Here is a 15200-nt window from a genome sequence, read left to right as displayed (position 1 = left end):
TATTGAATTGTTCTGCCACTTCTTAATGGTGATGTGAAAAGATGGCTGGTTTGTTTTCCTTTCCAATGATAGCATTAGTTGGTCTTTGACCACGTAAGCTGTTCCTTAAGCTTTGACCAAGGTATATACTTGGGAACCCAGTTAAGATCCCATTTCTCATTTCAGGAAGGTGTCTGAAAGGCTGGTACGCTTCGTGATGGGAGCTGAGGGCCTGTCCTCCCAAGAGAGCACACATTCTGTACTTTGGCTTTCGCCTTGAGCGCTTAGCCTAAATAAGTCATCAGGACGGGTTGTTTGTTCTGCCTTACAGTTTCTGATCAAAAGCTTCCTTATGAAAGATCAGCTGCCAAATGTGGAATTAAACTATGAGGTACATTTTCCGTGCCTAATGCCTCCCAAAGTCAATTAGAAAAATCAACTTTTCGCAATGTACTTAGCAGCAGCAGGTGTGACAGCGACGCAGAAATCCCCCCTCCCCTGTTGCTGCCATACGTACCTTTGCTGGAAATCCCATCCGGGAGTAGGGAAAACAGAAGTTGGAGACTGTTATTTGAGGGTGAACTCCAGGTGAGCCCCAGTGTGGTTAAGTCACCAGCACAATGACGGCTGTTGTTGGCTTCGGGGGTAGGTGTTCTGCCTACAGAAAGGAGGGGGAGGCTGCCATGGCATGGTCCCCAGGGATGGGCTCACTGTCAGAGTATTGTTTTCCTTTCTTGATCCTCTATCTTAATAAGGGCATTGGAGAACTAAAACACATACAGACAAGAGGAGCCTGGCTGGCCAGGGAATTTTCCTTCTTGAGTGAGGAGGAGTTGAAATAATAATAATGAAGTGTTTGTTGTGACTGGTATTTTCTAAAATAAGTAGGTTACATGCACACACACACACACACACACACACACACACACACACCACCCCTGAATGGAGAGAGAATCTAGTCTAATAAAATAATTACCTCACTTTAACATTTAGTGATTATTAAATACAGAAGCAGCTTGGGTTTTTTTTTAACAAAAAATGAACTTGAGGAGAGATTAAGTTCAATAATTCCTCTCTGGTGGGATGGTTATTGAGACGGCAGACTGATTCTAATCACAGATCATTGCTAGAGACTTCTTCTGCACAGATTCTTGACTTGTCATCAGATAAAACCCTTGGTGACTTTCACTGCTCAATGAAGACCCATCCCCTGGACCCACATTTCACACAGCACTGCTTTGCTCTTACTGTGCGCATCTGCCCAAAGAGCTCTTGGTTACACAGGGATTGGCCATCTTCATCCAGCTAGTTAGGTCCAGTGGCAACAGAAAGCCTGGGAACTTAGATGTACAAAACTGGGAACTTTGGGCTCCAGAACAGATCAACTGAACCAGAATGAACACTTCAGTAGGTCTTGGATGATTTCAATACATATCAAAGTTAGTCAAGCATTATTCTAGACCAGTGCTTCTCAACCTGTAGGTCACGATGCTTTTGAGGGTTGCATATCCGATATCGTGCATATCAGATAATTACATTACAGTTCCTAACAACCAAATTACAGTTTCAAGTAGCAATGAAATAATGTTATGGTTCACAACATGAGGAACTGTATTAGAGGATCACAGCATTAGGGAAGGCTGAGAACCACTGCTCTAGACTATGCTCCATCTGCCTGAGAATCCAAACTCCTGTGTCTCAACGGTCCTGCATCTACTGTCCAGGCCTGTGGGAGCTCTTTGATAATCCTTTCCATCTAAGAGGATATTATGCTGTCATCAGATGTATACTTAGGCCCAAGGGGTGACTAAGAGTTGTTCTTTTGGAGAGTGACTGAGTAAGGGTCCATTGAAGCCTAAGCTGATGATTCTGTCTAATCCATGAAGGCAAAAACCTGGCAAGAGAGGAACAGACACTCATGTTGAAAAAAAATATTCAAGAAGATCCAGTTCTGCCTCCACTCTGTTGCTTTTACCTTGGGAGAAATGCAAAACTCAGTGGTCAAAAGAAATTATGAAACCTCAAATTCAAATGCATAGGGTAATACTGTTGTGGCACAATGATAAATCAAAAACTCCAGGAAACTTTAGCTCACTTCCCCCAAGACACACGTATACTATGGAATGTAGGTGACTCATTCCCAGCTCAGGAAATGTCTAGAATTTCTTAATTTTTTTGTGTATAGCTTAGTATTTTCAAACTCACTCTCTTCTTCCTCTCTACCCCATCAGTTTCTGAATTGGAATGCTTAGAGCAAAAAGCCTCGCAGGAGTGCATGGAGTTCTCATCTTGTTGACATTTTAGTACAGCTCAACGGGAGCTTAAAATCAGAGGGAGCCAGCACTCTACATACAGGGCTGTGGGTGGGTCAGCTAAACAGATAGATGTGAAAATGGACTGTGAGTTTGTAGTGGCTTCTCTAATACAGAAATAGATATTGTAGAAATGTTTGATATAGGACTATAATCTGTATTCTCTGAACTACAGCTTTGCTTTCATGATGTCAAAGTACCTCATGAGAAACACGGATGTCTTTCTGCGTTTGGTAGAATCAACCACTTTGACTGGGAGGGAATAGGCTATCGACCACATCATTCTTGCAAGACAACTTGAGTGACTCTTGTTGACCATAACCAAAGGGAAAATGTCCAGTGTAGACTTTGCACTCTATCTGTTAGAAGTTACAGATAATAAGGTGGAGACATGACTCAATGCTTAAGTACTATTCTTGCAGAAAAGTTGAATTTGTTTCTCAGGACTCACATGGTAGCTAACAATCATCCAGAATTCCATTTCCAGAGGATCTGAAGTCCTCTTCTGACCTTCTTGGGCACCAGGCATAGACACAATATAGCTATTCACATGTAGGCAAAGTATTCATACTCAACTTGGGCATATAATCAAAGGGATACTCAATCCTATCACAAGGACACTTGCTAAACACTGTTCATAGCAGCATTGTTCATAACAGCCAGAACCTGGGAACAACCTAGATGCCCCTCAAGTGAAGAATGGATGAAGAAAATGTGGTACATTTATACAATGGAGTACTACTCAGCCATAAAAAAATCAATAACTTCATGAAATTTGCAGGCAAATGGATGGAACTAGAAAAAAATTCAGACTCAGATCAATACAGTATGGACTCACTCCTAAGTAGATATTAGATGTAAAGCAAAGGATAACCAGACTACAGTTAACAGCTCCAGAGAAGCTAGAAACCAAGGAAGACCCTAAGAGGGACACATGGATTGCTCTGGGAAGGGGAATTAGATGAGATCTCCTAGGTAAACTTTGGGTGAATGGGGGGCAGTAAACAGGAGGGGACATACAGACATATACACAGGCAAAGCCCAATGTGCACTAAACAAACAAAAACCAAATCAATAAATAAATGTGTGTTTTAAAAGGTAGTATGTTTTATAAAAGGTAGAAGTTAGGGTGCATTCAGGGGAAGAGTAGCAACTAATAAGATTGGGCACTCTCAACATACCGATTTCATCTGCTTGTGGGGGATGAACACTTTGTATTCTTCACGGTCTTGTTTGGTAGTGGGAGACCAGGGGATGGTTAGGAGCTGGGGAATGTAGTTCAGATATCGGTTCCGGCCCTTGCTGTTGGAAGACTTTTGGCCTCAGTTTCATTCTGTGTAGAGACTGGAAGCCTACTTTGTGAGTTTCCAATGAGATGTAGAAATGTTGAAAGTAGACCTCTGACCTCTTGCCTGGCAGTTAGTCTTTGCTATATACTCTGACATTTATTTCTTAAGCATGTAGGTTATTATATCCACACTAAAGCAGTGTAAACCCTTTACAGTAAGACCTTTTAAATGAAGAAAAACAATGCCCTAGTTGTAGCAAGAGTGCTAACTTCCTAGTATTTTTTTTTTTTTTAAAAAAAACATTTTCTATGCTTGTCCCTCATGTTAAATGTTTGGTGCATGGACTGACAAAAAGTTCCCATGGCTAGGCAAGCTTGCTTTTTGGTTTACAAGTAGAAGAACTAGAATTAACCACACTGGCTATGGATGCTTGCATGTGGCCTTGCTTTTCCACTGCTATAGATATAGGCCAGCTCCAGACCTGGCTATGAACATAGCTGGGAATGGGTAACCTCTCCTGTAAGTGTCTTCTTATTAGCTAGCATTGGCAATGTGCATACTCAGCTCAAATCTGTGGACTAAAAAATAAAGTGAATGCCACTTCAGCCTCAGAAGTATCTGTGCATTAATTCTAGTAGCTCTGTGTATTCAGGTTTTCATATGATCTGTCTTGAAGTAATGGCAGTTGCACAGAGAACAGTGGGGTCATGCATGTAAAAAGTGTTTGGTGTTCTTCACAGCACAGTCTAACTAGAAAATATTGAATGCCTAGTCTTCAGAAAATGTAGCTCAAAACATTCCATTTCAGCTCATACAGTATGTCTTAAAGTTCTCACTCTCTTTATTTAAAAGACAGAAAGTCGGCTACTTAGCTTGTTGTATGTCATTTAATGGTTAGTCTTTTGTTTCTTGCCTTCTCAGTCACCACTGCTACCACCGAAACCTTGATACTCTTCTCTGTACCTTCATCTTTACTCTTCTTGATGATGTGGAATAGGAAGCTGACGGAAAACAAAGCTCAGCTCTACTAATGGCTAAGAACCAAGGAGGACATCTGGCTTGGCAGTGTTTCCCCCTCACCTCTGTGAATACAATACCTCTTCATTCTCCAGTTTTGAGTTTGGCAGCCAGAGAGAGAGAGACAAGTTTCCTCAGTTAATTAAGCCACTCCCCACTGAGACTTCCATGATAGAATTAGGCTATGTTAGACGGTTCACAGGCTTGCTCAAGTCCCCAAAACTTTCCATCACAACTTCTACAAATTTCTAGAGTTCTGGCCTGTCTCCATCAACTGTTTGTTTAAGATATCCCAACTAGAAATAAATATTGTCACATAAAGTCACAAACCATAGCTTGTGATGCATTTTTTTTCTTATATAGATTCCGTGGGTTCCTTTCTCTTCAATTAACTTCATGTTATATTGATATTTTCACATTTGCTTTCTCACGTTTTCTAAGTCTTCATGTTCACCGACTACCAGAGAAGAGGTTGTCTGTTTTATAAACCCTACTGTAAGTCTCTTGGAAACCACACAGCTTTCAGAATCCTTGCTAGGATTTGCTATGAGGCTGAGAGTAGTAAACCTTCTCTCAGCATCATGTTGTAGAAGTTTGCTCCTTTCTCTGAATTCCCATTGCTCCCTTGTTCTTGAGAAGAGAGGTTAGCAGAGGTGACTGTAAATATTTCTAATTGAAGTAATAGTTAAATATATGGGAGTAGCATTCTAAAACACTTCAGGGCATTACAGGATATCAGCTTATTATCCAGCAAATGACAATGTTAGTATTTGCCAGAGAATGACTCCAGACAAAATTTCATGCCAGTCCCATCAGTAGACAGACGTGTGTGTTTATGTGTATATTTGTGTCATTTGTGTGTATGGACATGTGTGTGTATACACATGCATGTATATCTGTTTGCCTCTCTGTGTCTGTGGTGTATGCATGTAAACATGTTCAGGGATGTGCATGTGTGTACTCAAGCATGTGAAAGCCAGAGATTGATGTCAACTGTCTTCCTCTATGACTTTTTACCTTTATTTTTGAGATCAAGTCTTCAGTGAACCTAGAACTCATTGACTTGGGGAGATCAGATGACCAACAAGCTCCATGAGTCCTCCTGTCTCTGTGGCTGTAGGATTCCAGATTCATGTGGCCACACTCAGCTTTTTGGTGGGCTGTGGGGAATCCAAACTCAGGTATTCATGCTTTTGACATGAAGCACTTTACCATTTACTTCCAATCCCAGCCATCATGTTAAATGCGGGCACGACAAGAACAACCAGGGCCATTTAAGTGCCCAGGTCCAAAAGAATTACAAGTTTTGTCTTTTTGCACTGGTGCCACTGCCTTAGCTCTCTACTTAAAAGGCACCAGAAAAAAACTCAACTTTTCCCCTTGAACTATGTATCCGTTAGAGAAAATGGCCTGCAAAGAGGGATATTTTTATTTAATCATTTGCCTGTGGCTCCAATAGTATTAGTAAGTAGGTGCCCTGTTAGGAGTTAAAAAATTTTTAAACTAGAATTTTTCTGCTGTCAGTAGAATGTTATTCCAGTCAGTAACACGTCGATAACAGCAAGAAATGTCAGGGCGATGGTAAATGGAGAGATGGGCTGACACACAACCAGTGAACTTAGCAGTCTAGCATCTGTTAGTCACGGGACAAATCTTCTCACTCAGTGATTGACAGCCTCTTTCAGAGAGGAAAGTGCTAGAGCACATGCTGGTCCTCTGAGGGCTTCAGCATCCTCAGAGGACCAGGGGAGCCTTCCAGATCCGCTCTTTGTTTCTGTAGCATTAAAGAATCCGGGGTGAAGACGGGCGGTGGTTGTACACCCGTTTAATCTCAGCAGGAGGCAGAGAGGCGGGTGGATCTCTGCAAGTTCGAGGCCAGCCTGGTCTACAAAAGCTAGTGCCAGGACAGACTCCAAAGCTACAGAGAAACTCTGTCTCAAAAAACAAAACAAACAAAAAACAATAAACAAAAAAATCCAGGATGATAGGACAAAAATGATGGACCTAAAATCCCTTCTTGGCTAAAGCATGGGGATTGGGGCAACTTTGATCAAATGATTGAAGAATGAATTATTTTTAGGATTATCAGTGAAAATAAGTGGATGATTTTTAGAACAATTTTCCCCTAAATAATCTAACCACGCAAACTCTGAAGGAAAAAACAAAAGCTGTACTTCTCTGTCATTTAAACAAAATGGACAAGCGCTGACCCCTTCGCCCAGGTGGATCAGGAGTGTTGTACAGTGCGATTCCTCAGCAGAGGATCTAATCTAGAGCTACCATGATTTTGTAAGAAGAGACATAGTGACTCAGAAATGTACCCAGGTTCAAGGCACCAAGAGAGTTACTGTGGGACTCAACCCAGTTTTCCTGATTGCCAGTCAAGAGAGCTTATTACCCGAAAATGTAGCTTTCCACTGATGGAGTGATTCGGCAGCCTCACTCCTGTGCACACTTTAACACTGGGAATCCTAGACACTTGGGTAAACCCTTGGCGTAAGTCTTACCCTTCTTCCCCATGGGCCTGACTGGTCAGAGAGAGCTCTTCCAGGCAGATGGACAAACTCTGGAAGGACCATCAGCCTGGGAGTTTTGCAGCCGCCTTGGTCACCCTCTTCACTCTCACTTGCTTTGAGTTCCGCTTTTGAGTTCATACCTTGAGGTCTTTACCGCTTCTTAAACCATCTTTGGACAATCCCGAGCAACCGCATGAGGGCCTTTTCTAGTCATTAAGCAGCCTGTTTTGTTTTGTTTGTTTGTTTAGCTCCTGTTTAGTGAGTGTATTACTAAATTTGGACTTTCAGCACAGGTCCTGTTTCTGAAGGGAAAAACAACAACAAAAAAGCCCCTAAGAGGCCGTCTAACATCATCTGCCTGGTTTCATAGATGGACACTTGGAAAGAAGCTAAGGGTTCAAGACATCAAATAAAATAGCTGCCAGTCGGGCTGCAGGAGTTCCTGTAGGCTCTTACCATGCCACCATAGCCTGTCTGAGGCTGCTTATGACACTGCCGTCCTTCCCATGTCACCAATTACCTTTCCTCCGGTAACATCACCTACAGGATTTCGTGGTTATTCCTGCCAGTAAACGGTTAATCTCATGAGCCCAAGGCCCTGGAGACTTCTGGGAGAGAGCCAGGTGAGCAAAGAGAGGAGATAAAGACAGCACCTGCCCATGGGCTTGGAACAGCCTAGGGACACCGAGAGAATGTAAACACATTCTGCAAATCTCATTGTCTGACTCCGTGCCAGCGTCTTTTGGGTTCTTGTCATGGAAAATATTTCATCTGAGGTCATTCAATGAGCCAGGGAGATTCTGAATACCCACCACGATGCCAACTTGGCCCCCTGCTTTTGTCCAGATTAAATAAGCAAGGGACTAACATTTCATGGGGCTAGAAGATCCGCCTTTCAACAATGAAAGCTGGAAGTTAGGAAAAAGGAGACAGGAAGAAAATAGGCTGTGCTGTTCTGAACTGCCCCCCCCTCCCCCGCCCGGGCCTCCCTGTGTTTGCTCACCAGTTACTTACAAGCACACGCCCTGCGTTTAGAGTAAGAGTTAGTATCTGTGCTTCCTCATAAATCTCCATTCAGCGCCTCAAGCTATGTTTTTAATTCTGTGGCATGGCTTTGAGATCTGAGATGAGGGGAAAGGAGGGGCAGCTGACGAGGTAATAATGGAAGCTGCTAGTTCTCCTTCTGGGGAGCAGTCTTTGGCTAACGCCTTAGCGGGGAATCTTGGGAGGCCAAGGTAGAAGAGCAGGAGTCAGGGAAGTTGGCTGTGCTGACCTAGGCAAAATGATGCACGGCTTCGCCCCCAAGGAAGAAAAATCTGTGGAGTGGACCAGTGTTAAGCCAGAGACGGCAGTGGCAGGGCACATTTCCTAGGACAGGAGGCCTTCCTGAAAAGACTCAAGCCTGACTGGAGAGACGCTTCTCTCCATTCATCCCGGAGTCACTGTTTGTGCTTAAAACATACTTCTTTCTCCATGCTCATAGTTCTCTGGCTCTTGTATGAGTAATTCCTTCGTGATAAACGTGCTTCTTGCTTTGTTACTGTAGAAGGCAAACCTGGTTGGCTGTGGTGACTGAAAGCTGTGATTGCCTAGGCTTTCTTCCAGGCCAAGAACTGTATTTTAGACTTCTGAATCACTGAGTAGAACAGATAATTAACATGGCTCTGAAAGGAACTGAGGCCTTTGAAAATTCTAGCTCTTAGAGTGTGTGCGTGTGTGTGTGTGTGTGTGTGTGTGTATGTTTGTATGTGACTGAGTATATGTGTGTATGTACGTGAGTGTGTGTGTGTGTGTGTGTGTGTGTGTGAGAGAGAGAGAGAGAGAGAGAGAGAGAGAGAGAGAGAGAGAGAGAGAGAGAGAGAGAGAATAAATGTGGAAACCGTCGTGTAAAGTTCCTTCTAACTTAAGAAGTTTAGGATCATCATGAACATTTCACCAAGTTCTCTCCTGGAGAGATTGCTCTATTTTGGCCTGTGTCTGTGAGACTTTGAAGTTGGCCAGGAGCAAAGACCACAACAACTTTCTTACCTCCAGGACAATGAAAATGCAGGCCAGATAAAGACATCACCTTTCTTACGTCTAGAACTATGAAAATGTAGGCCAGATTCAGAGGGTAGAAAGGAGCAATTGAAGAAGTCATGGTGAGAATCTTCCATTGCTGCCAGGTTTCTGTGTATATGTGCCAGTCTGGAAAGATAAATCAGTGACCAACCTGGCTCAAAGATCATCTGATTTTCTCTGGAACATGGGGTCTGGGTCTCCTCTTTACCTACAATTGCACAAACAGAAACTGTTCTAATTAAACAGTGGCACTAAGGACAGAACAGAGGCATAGGTTAGGTGACAACTTCTGAGCCAATTGCAGAGGTTCTCTTAACCTGTTAAACAGCTAAGGGGCTGAATTTACTTCATCTAAAGAAAACAGGCTTTAAAGCTGGTTTAAGCTTGCCAAAGGGAGGTCTGTCCGGAGACCTTAAGTTCCTGGAATCAGACACTGAACTATGACTTGAAATGCAAACAGAGCACAAAGGAAGTATTCCTGGGCAGAGTCAGGTGGAGGAAAGGGGCTGATGACTTTGACAAGCACAGAACCTCCCGAGACTTCCTGTGTGCTGAAGGTTGTTCCCTCATGTTTGCTTTAATTCACTAGCAATTCTTGATTTGTTGGCCTGATTAAGTCCATTCTTTGTTTCCTAAGTCTATCAAGTTAGCTCCAAACATACTATTGTCTAGATTAAACATTTAAAAAAAATCAAGCTTTGAATATGTGTTAATTGAATAATTTCATATGTAGCATATACAATGTTTTTTATCTATTCTTTTAAAGAAAGATTTATTTTATTTATATATGGGTATATCTTTGTGCAGGCGTGTATGTGTATGTGTTCGGGGGGAGAGGGTGCTGGAAGAGGGCATCAGATCATGTGGAGCTATAGTTATAGTTGTTTCTGAGCTACCTGTTATGTGCCACGTGATCAAAGTTTTTATATCACTCCCAGTACTGACATAACTAAATGTTACAATGACTAAACCCCCAGTGACTGAAGAATGGACGTGGAGGTCATACAATTTTTACTGAATGTACAAGCATATTCTGAAGGTTCAGTCGGATGAATAAACCAGATTCTAATTCGTACGACACTCAGAAAGGGAAATGTGACTGTCCACAGTCATGCTGACTGACATATGACTATTGAACACTCATCCATTGTCCTTTGCTCTCTGTTTTATTGACTCACACTTGCATGATTCTCTCTGTGAGCACAGCTGACTGCAGCATCAACTATTGCTGGCCATAAGGTGTGTTCAGTTATCACAGTTCTCCCAAAAACATTTAGCAGATGAGGAGCGAACCACAAGGTTTATCCAAGTCCCATGCTACAGGCCTGACGAGCCTCACCTCAGATGCCACCTGTGGAGTGAATGCTTAGTTTTATATTTTCTCTCCAATTTCTTAACAGCTCTTACTGTTCTGGAAAAAGGCCATTGTCATGGTCAAAGTGATCAGATATTTAACAATAATATCCTTCTTGAATTTTATGCTTGACTTTCATTCAAGTCCTTAAAGAAAAAAAAAAACAAGTCTACTTATTAGGGAGGCTTTCTTGACGATTTTTCATCCCCTTTGGGAGAAACAAATTGTTACTTGGTGCAAAAATTGGACATATGAAGTAGTACATAATTCCATTGTGCAAGTTTGTGTTAATTGGCTCAAGCCAGAAGGCTCCACAAATGAGCAAGCCTTGTATTCATAAGTTTGCGATTTATAGTGTCAGGACAGAAACAGAAAACAAAACAAAAATACAAAGATATGACAGAATCAATACAGAATCTGAGAAGGTGGGGTTTGGCAAAAGGAACTTCAGAGTTTGCATAGAAATTTTATTTTTTTCCTTCTTTCCTCCCTCCCTCCCGTCCTCTCCTCCCTCACTCCTCCCTCCTCCCTCCCTCACCTCCCTCCCTCCCCCCCTCCCTCCCTCCCCGTCCCATCCCTCCTCCCCTCCCTCCTCCCCCTCCCTCCCTTCCCTCCCCCCCTCCTCCTTTTCCTCCTCCTCCTCTCCTCCTCCTCCTCCTCCTCCTCCTCGTCTTCTTCATCAAAAAATTAAATAAAAACAAACAACACACACACACGTTGAGTTTCCCCTTTCAAACACAATCACCAAATACCTGAGAACTGGGCAGGTAGTGTTCCTTTCTTTCTTTCCTTTTGTAAGACTCAGCTTGGCATCAACCATTGAGAGGCGGAGCTGTGTGAGCATGTGCGAGACTGTTTACACTCATTTCTGAACGAATAAACATTCAGAAACCACATGCTATTCCCAAAGGAATCCTTCTTTAATACAGGAAGTGACAGCTTTGTGGAGGCACCACCATTAAGCTCTGGTTTTTCATTCTCAAAATCCCGGGATTGAATTTCTAGAAGAAATGAACTGAATGGATGCTTCATGGAGCCGCTGCTTAGAATTGCAACCCACTTGGTTCTAAAGTTTGTTGAATACAGAGCACCTGGGTTTGGCTAACCCTTCAGGCACCTTTGTGCATTCAGAGCCCCATGAAACCACAAACCCAAAATTCAGTTGGACACATTGAAAAGAAGATGCCAAATACATGCCGATTCTAGTCACGTAGCATTGCTCTTCTGCCATGGCTTCCTGCCTCCTATTCCTGTTTGACTTTCCCTTGCTTTGTATTTGTATGCAACAGATGACCAGGCCTGGGTTCTGTTAGACAATGACTTCCTTCTGGACATCAGGAGTCAGTAGTGGGGTTAGGGGTAGGGGCCGGCAGACTCTCTATGCACATTGGTGTGTCTCTTGCTGCACCTTCATCAGGTAAGCTTTGTGCAGGGAATAGAGGGCCGGGAGATACAAAGGAGGAGTCACTGACTTAGGGAGCTGAGAGCTTTGAATGGTCCTCATCCTTCGCAAAGATTCTAGACGTCCTGCCATTTGGCAGATCTGATGCTCTCTCTCAGGCAGTTCTTCTGTTTGCTGCTCTGTTTTAATGCTGACTTCTCATCGTGTCCTTTCCTCTCTCACTGAGACTACCTCCCATCCTTCTAACCTGCCGTCATCAGAATGTCAGTGTGAGGCCAGCACCTGTATTTGCAGCTCTGGCTGTTGGCCTGAGTACCAGGGTCATATTTCCATGTGGATTCTCAAAACACCTCTTGCAGCTACTCTGTTTGAGAGCAAGCCCATCCTTCTACATCCTTCATTTCTTAACAGTTTGATTTGAGGCAAGACAGTCACGTCAGTGGAAATAGACGGGCTAAGGGGAGAGTTACAGTCCTTTGCCACATTTTTCTTGCTGATTTATTTATGTAGCCTAACTTTCTTGTTAGCCACCAACCTCCAAATAATGACACGGGGACTTCTTATTAATTATGAAAACTTGACCTTTAGCTTAGGCTTATTCCCAAGTAGATCTTGTAATTTAAATTAACCTGTGTCTGTTAATCTATGTTCTGCCACATGTCTTTTACCTCTCTCACACTCTGTTCATTAAACTTATCCCACATCTTGCTAGTGTCTAGATTTATCCCAAGTTCTTCTCTTTCTCTGGAATTCCTGCCTATTCTCTCCTCCTACCTATTGGCCATTTGGCTCTTTATTAAATGAATCAGAAGGTGCTTTTCATATAGTATGATCAAATATTCTGCAACATATTTAAGAGAAATGTCCAGTCTAATAAAAATCTGCTTCCTTTAGGAGACCAGGAGAAGGCCTTCGGATTTGCTGGGGGAGCACCGAGGGACAGTCTCTGTTGTCACGCTGGAATCCGTGGTCCACTGAGGTTCCTTATGCTACCTTCACTGAGCACCCTATGAAATACACTAATGAAAAGTTCCTTGAGATTTGCAAGGTAGATGGTACTTTGTCACATATTACCTCTTTCGGTGAAGCTATGTGCTTCTAGAACAAGTTCTGTCTTAAAAACAGTTAAGACTCAACCTGAAAGTATGTCGCTAAAAATTTAATGCCTCTTTAGACACTTGTATGAAGACTATAGCTATTTCATAGATGTCATGTATTATGTTTATGTAACCATAATGTGTCCCCTCCCTCTTGCTGTCATCTTTTAATGGGATATTATAGTAAATTAGAGTACTTACGTCGGCTAGTTCTATTTATTGCAAAAGGGTGCATGTGATGTTCTCTATATAGATTCATCTCAGTTGCCTTATTCTGGAAAGAAATATGGAATAGTGTGAAGTATATTTCGTCATACTGTCCCTGTGGTCAGACTTTCTGAAGTCATTTCTTTCCATGGGATGGTGTTGGTGGTCTCATCTCTAGAGAGTGAGGTGGATTCTGCCCTTTCCTCTAACCTCACTAGACTGCTATTTAGACATGGATAGCATGTCTTGATGTTCCATCCATCACAAAGCCACGGTGGTTCTTTTTATGCCTCAATTTCTCATCCTCTCAAGCAGACATTTAACTCTTTGGTGACAGAGATAGTTTCTTGTGCGAGTCACTCATCACTTCTGGTTAGCCTAGAGAGGGGCAGCTCCTCATGAATGGAAGCAATCTTTAGTAGCGAATAAATCTTAAAATATTGAACCATCATTGGCTTAAAAGCAGCCACCAATCAAGAAAGCATTCAAGTGCAACACTTCAAATGCTATAGTTCAAACAGCCAGTGTGGCTTTCTATAACTTAAATAGGGTTAATCTATTTATCATAGATGAAATGCTAAGGCTCAGAGACACTCCTCATAATTAGAAAGTAAACCAGTCGGAGTGGAAGATTTGGTGAAAAATCAAACTATTTTCACAAAACCAAATACACACATGAGTGTGTGCACATAGACTGAGAATTCATTGTCTTTTCTGTCCTGTTTTAATGTTTACCTTAACTTTAAATGTTTGTCTTTTACTTTAAAATGCGAATACCTCACCTAGCATCAGTTAAAAACTTGACAGTTAGTGTCTGGAGTCCCATTGATGGCATATTAAAATTCTTGCATTAATATACATGTACCTATTTGTGGAAGTAAATTTGTGTGGTGTAAATAAACAACTGTAAATTGGCAAGTGCCCTTGAGGCAATGTGTCTATGATTAGAAACTAGATGGGGGTTTTAATTCCCCCATAATAAACAGATAAATTGGCTTTGATACAGTCTACTCCCAGGAAAAGTTGGAGATCCTGCTGAGATTCATGCAGGTGTCCCCAGAGGCTCAGGGTTTCATGGCTGACTCTGGCTCCGGCTATTGCAGGCACTGAATTAGTTCAGAGATCATGTTGCTCCACTTCATGTGATACCCGTTTCACAATCCCCCAACCAAGCCATCAACAGCAGCTCCTAGGCTGATGCTTTACCACCTAAAGCCAGCAAAACAAAACAAAACAAAGTGAAAACCAAGACCAACACCAGAACACTCCCACCAAGCTGGGCTGTGAGAGCAGACTCGTGGAGGGGGTTGAAAGGCGGAGGGTGAATGTGTGCCAAGGTAAAGTGCCCAACTTCAGAGGTGGTACCAGCTCCCCTTATGTTCAAAAGTCCTTGTTAGTAACACACACACGCCTGCATCATAGCCTCTGCCTCTTCAGTCTGTACCCTCCCCAAACTCCCAGTTTTCATTGTTATTACTAGTTGCAATGGAAGACATTTATTAAGATACCTGCAAATCCAGACTAAAATGTGTAATAATGATATTTTCTCATGGGAATTTCCTTTCTTTAAAGGAAAACTGTTTTTAATCATTAAAATGATATGTATTTTTGTATTAATAGTTGAACTTCATTATTAGCCAATACAAATACTTAACTACTTAGCTATTAGACGTGTCACTCCCTGGGACAAGCCTTCTCTTGTTCCTTGTACCGGATGCAGTAGGTACTTATTTCTGAATGGCCTTTGCTGGAAGAAGTTCACAATGAATGATTAAGGACTATGTTCTGTTGCCTACAGAGAAATGTGATGGTTTGATAGTACTTTGTTTTGGTCTCCTACATACAGATGCAATCAAATATTTTTTTTTCAAAGAGCATGAAAGGTGAAATACTGGAAGCAGTTAGAATCATTGCCTAAGTATTCATGAATATAGTTGGGAGACAAGATCAGTGTGCTTAGCACTAG

At 42.2% G+C, this 15200-nt stretch overlaps 1 protein-coding gene across 1 annotated transcript in view; it reads left to right on the top strand.

The window, feature by feature from the left end:
- Positions 1 to 15200, top strand: part of Tprg1 (tumor protein p63 regulated 1) — a 117233-nt gene that overhangs the window by 95146 nt on the left and 6887 nt on the right. The window contains exon 4 of the mRNA XM_038346874.1: positions 12825 to 12978. Coding sequence (XP_038202802.1) covers positions 12825 to 12978 — 154 coding nt within the window. The remainder of the gene's footprint in view (positions 1 to 12824; positions 12979 to 15200) is intronic.

The sequence above is a fragment of the Arvicola amphibius genome, chromosome 10, assembly GCF_903992535.2.
Source record: "Arvicola amphibius chromosome 10, mArvAmp1.2, whole genome shotgun sequence".
Taxonomy (NCBI): domain Eukaryota; kingdom Metazoa; phylum Chordata; class Mammalia; order Rodentia; family Cricetidae; genus Arvicola; species Arvicola amphibius.
This window is presented reverse-complemented; position numbering and strand designations above follow the sequence as displayed.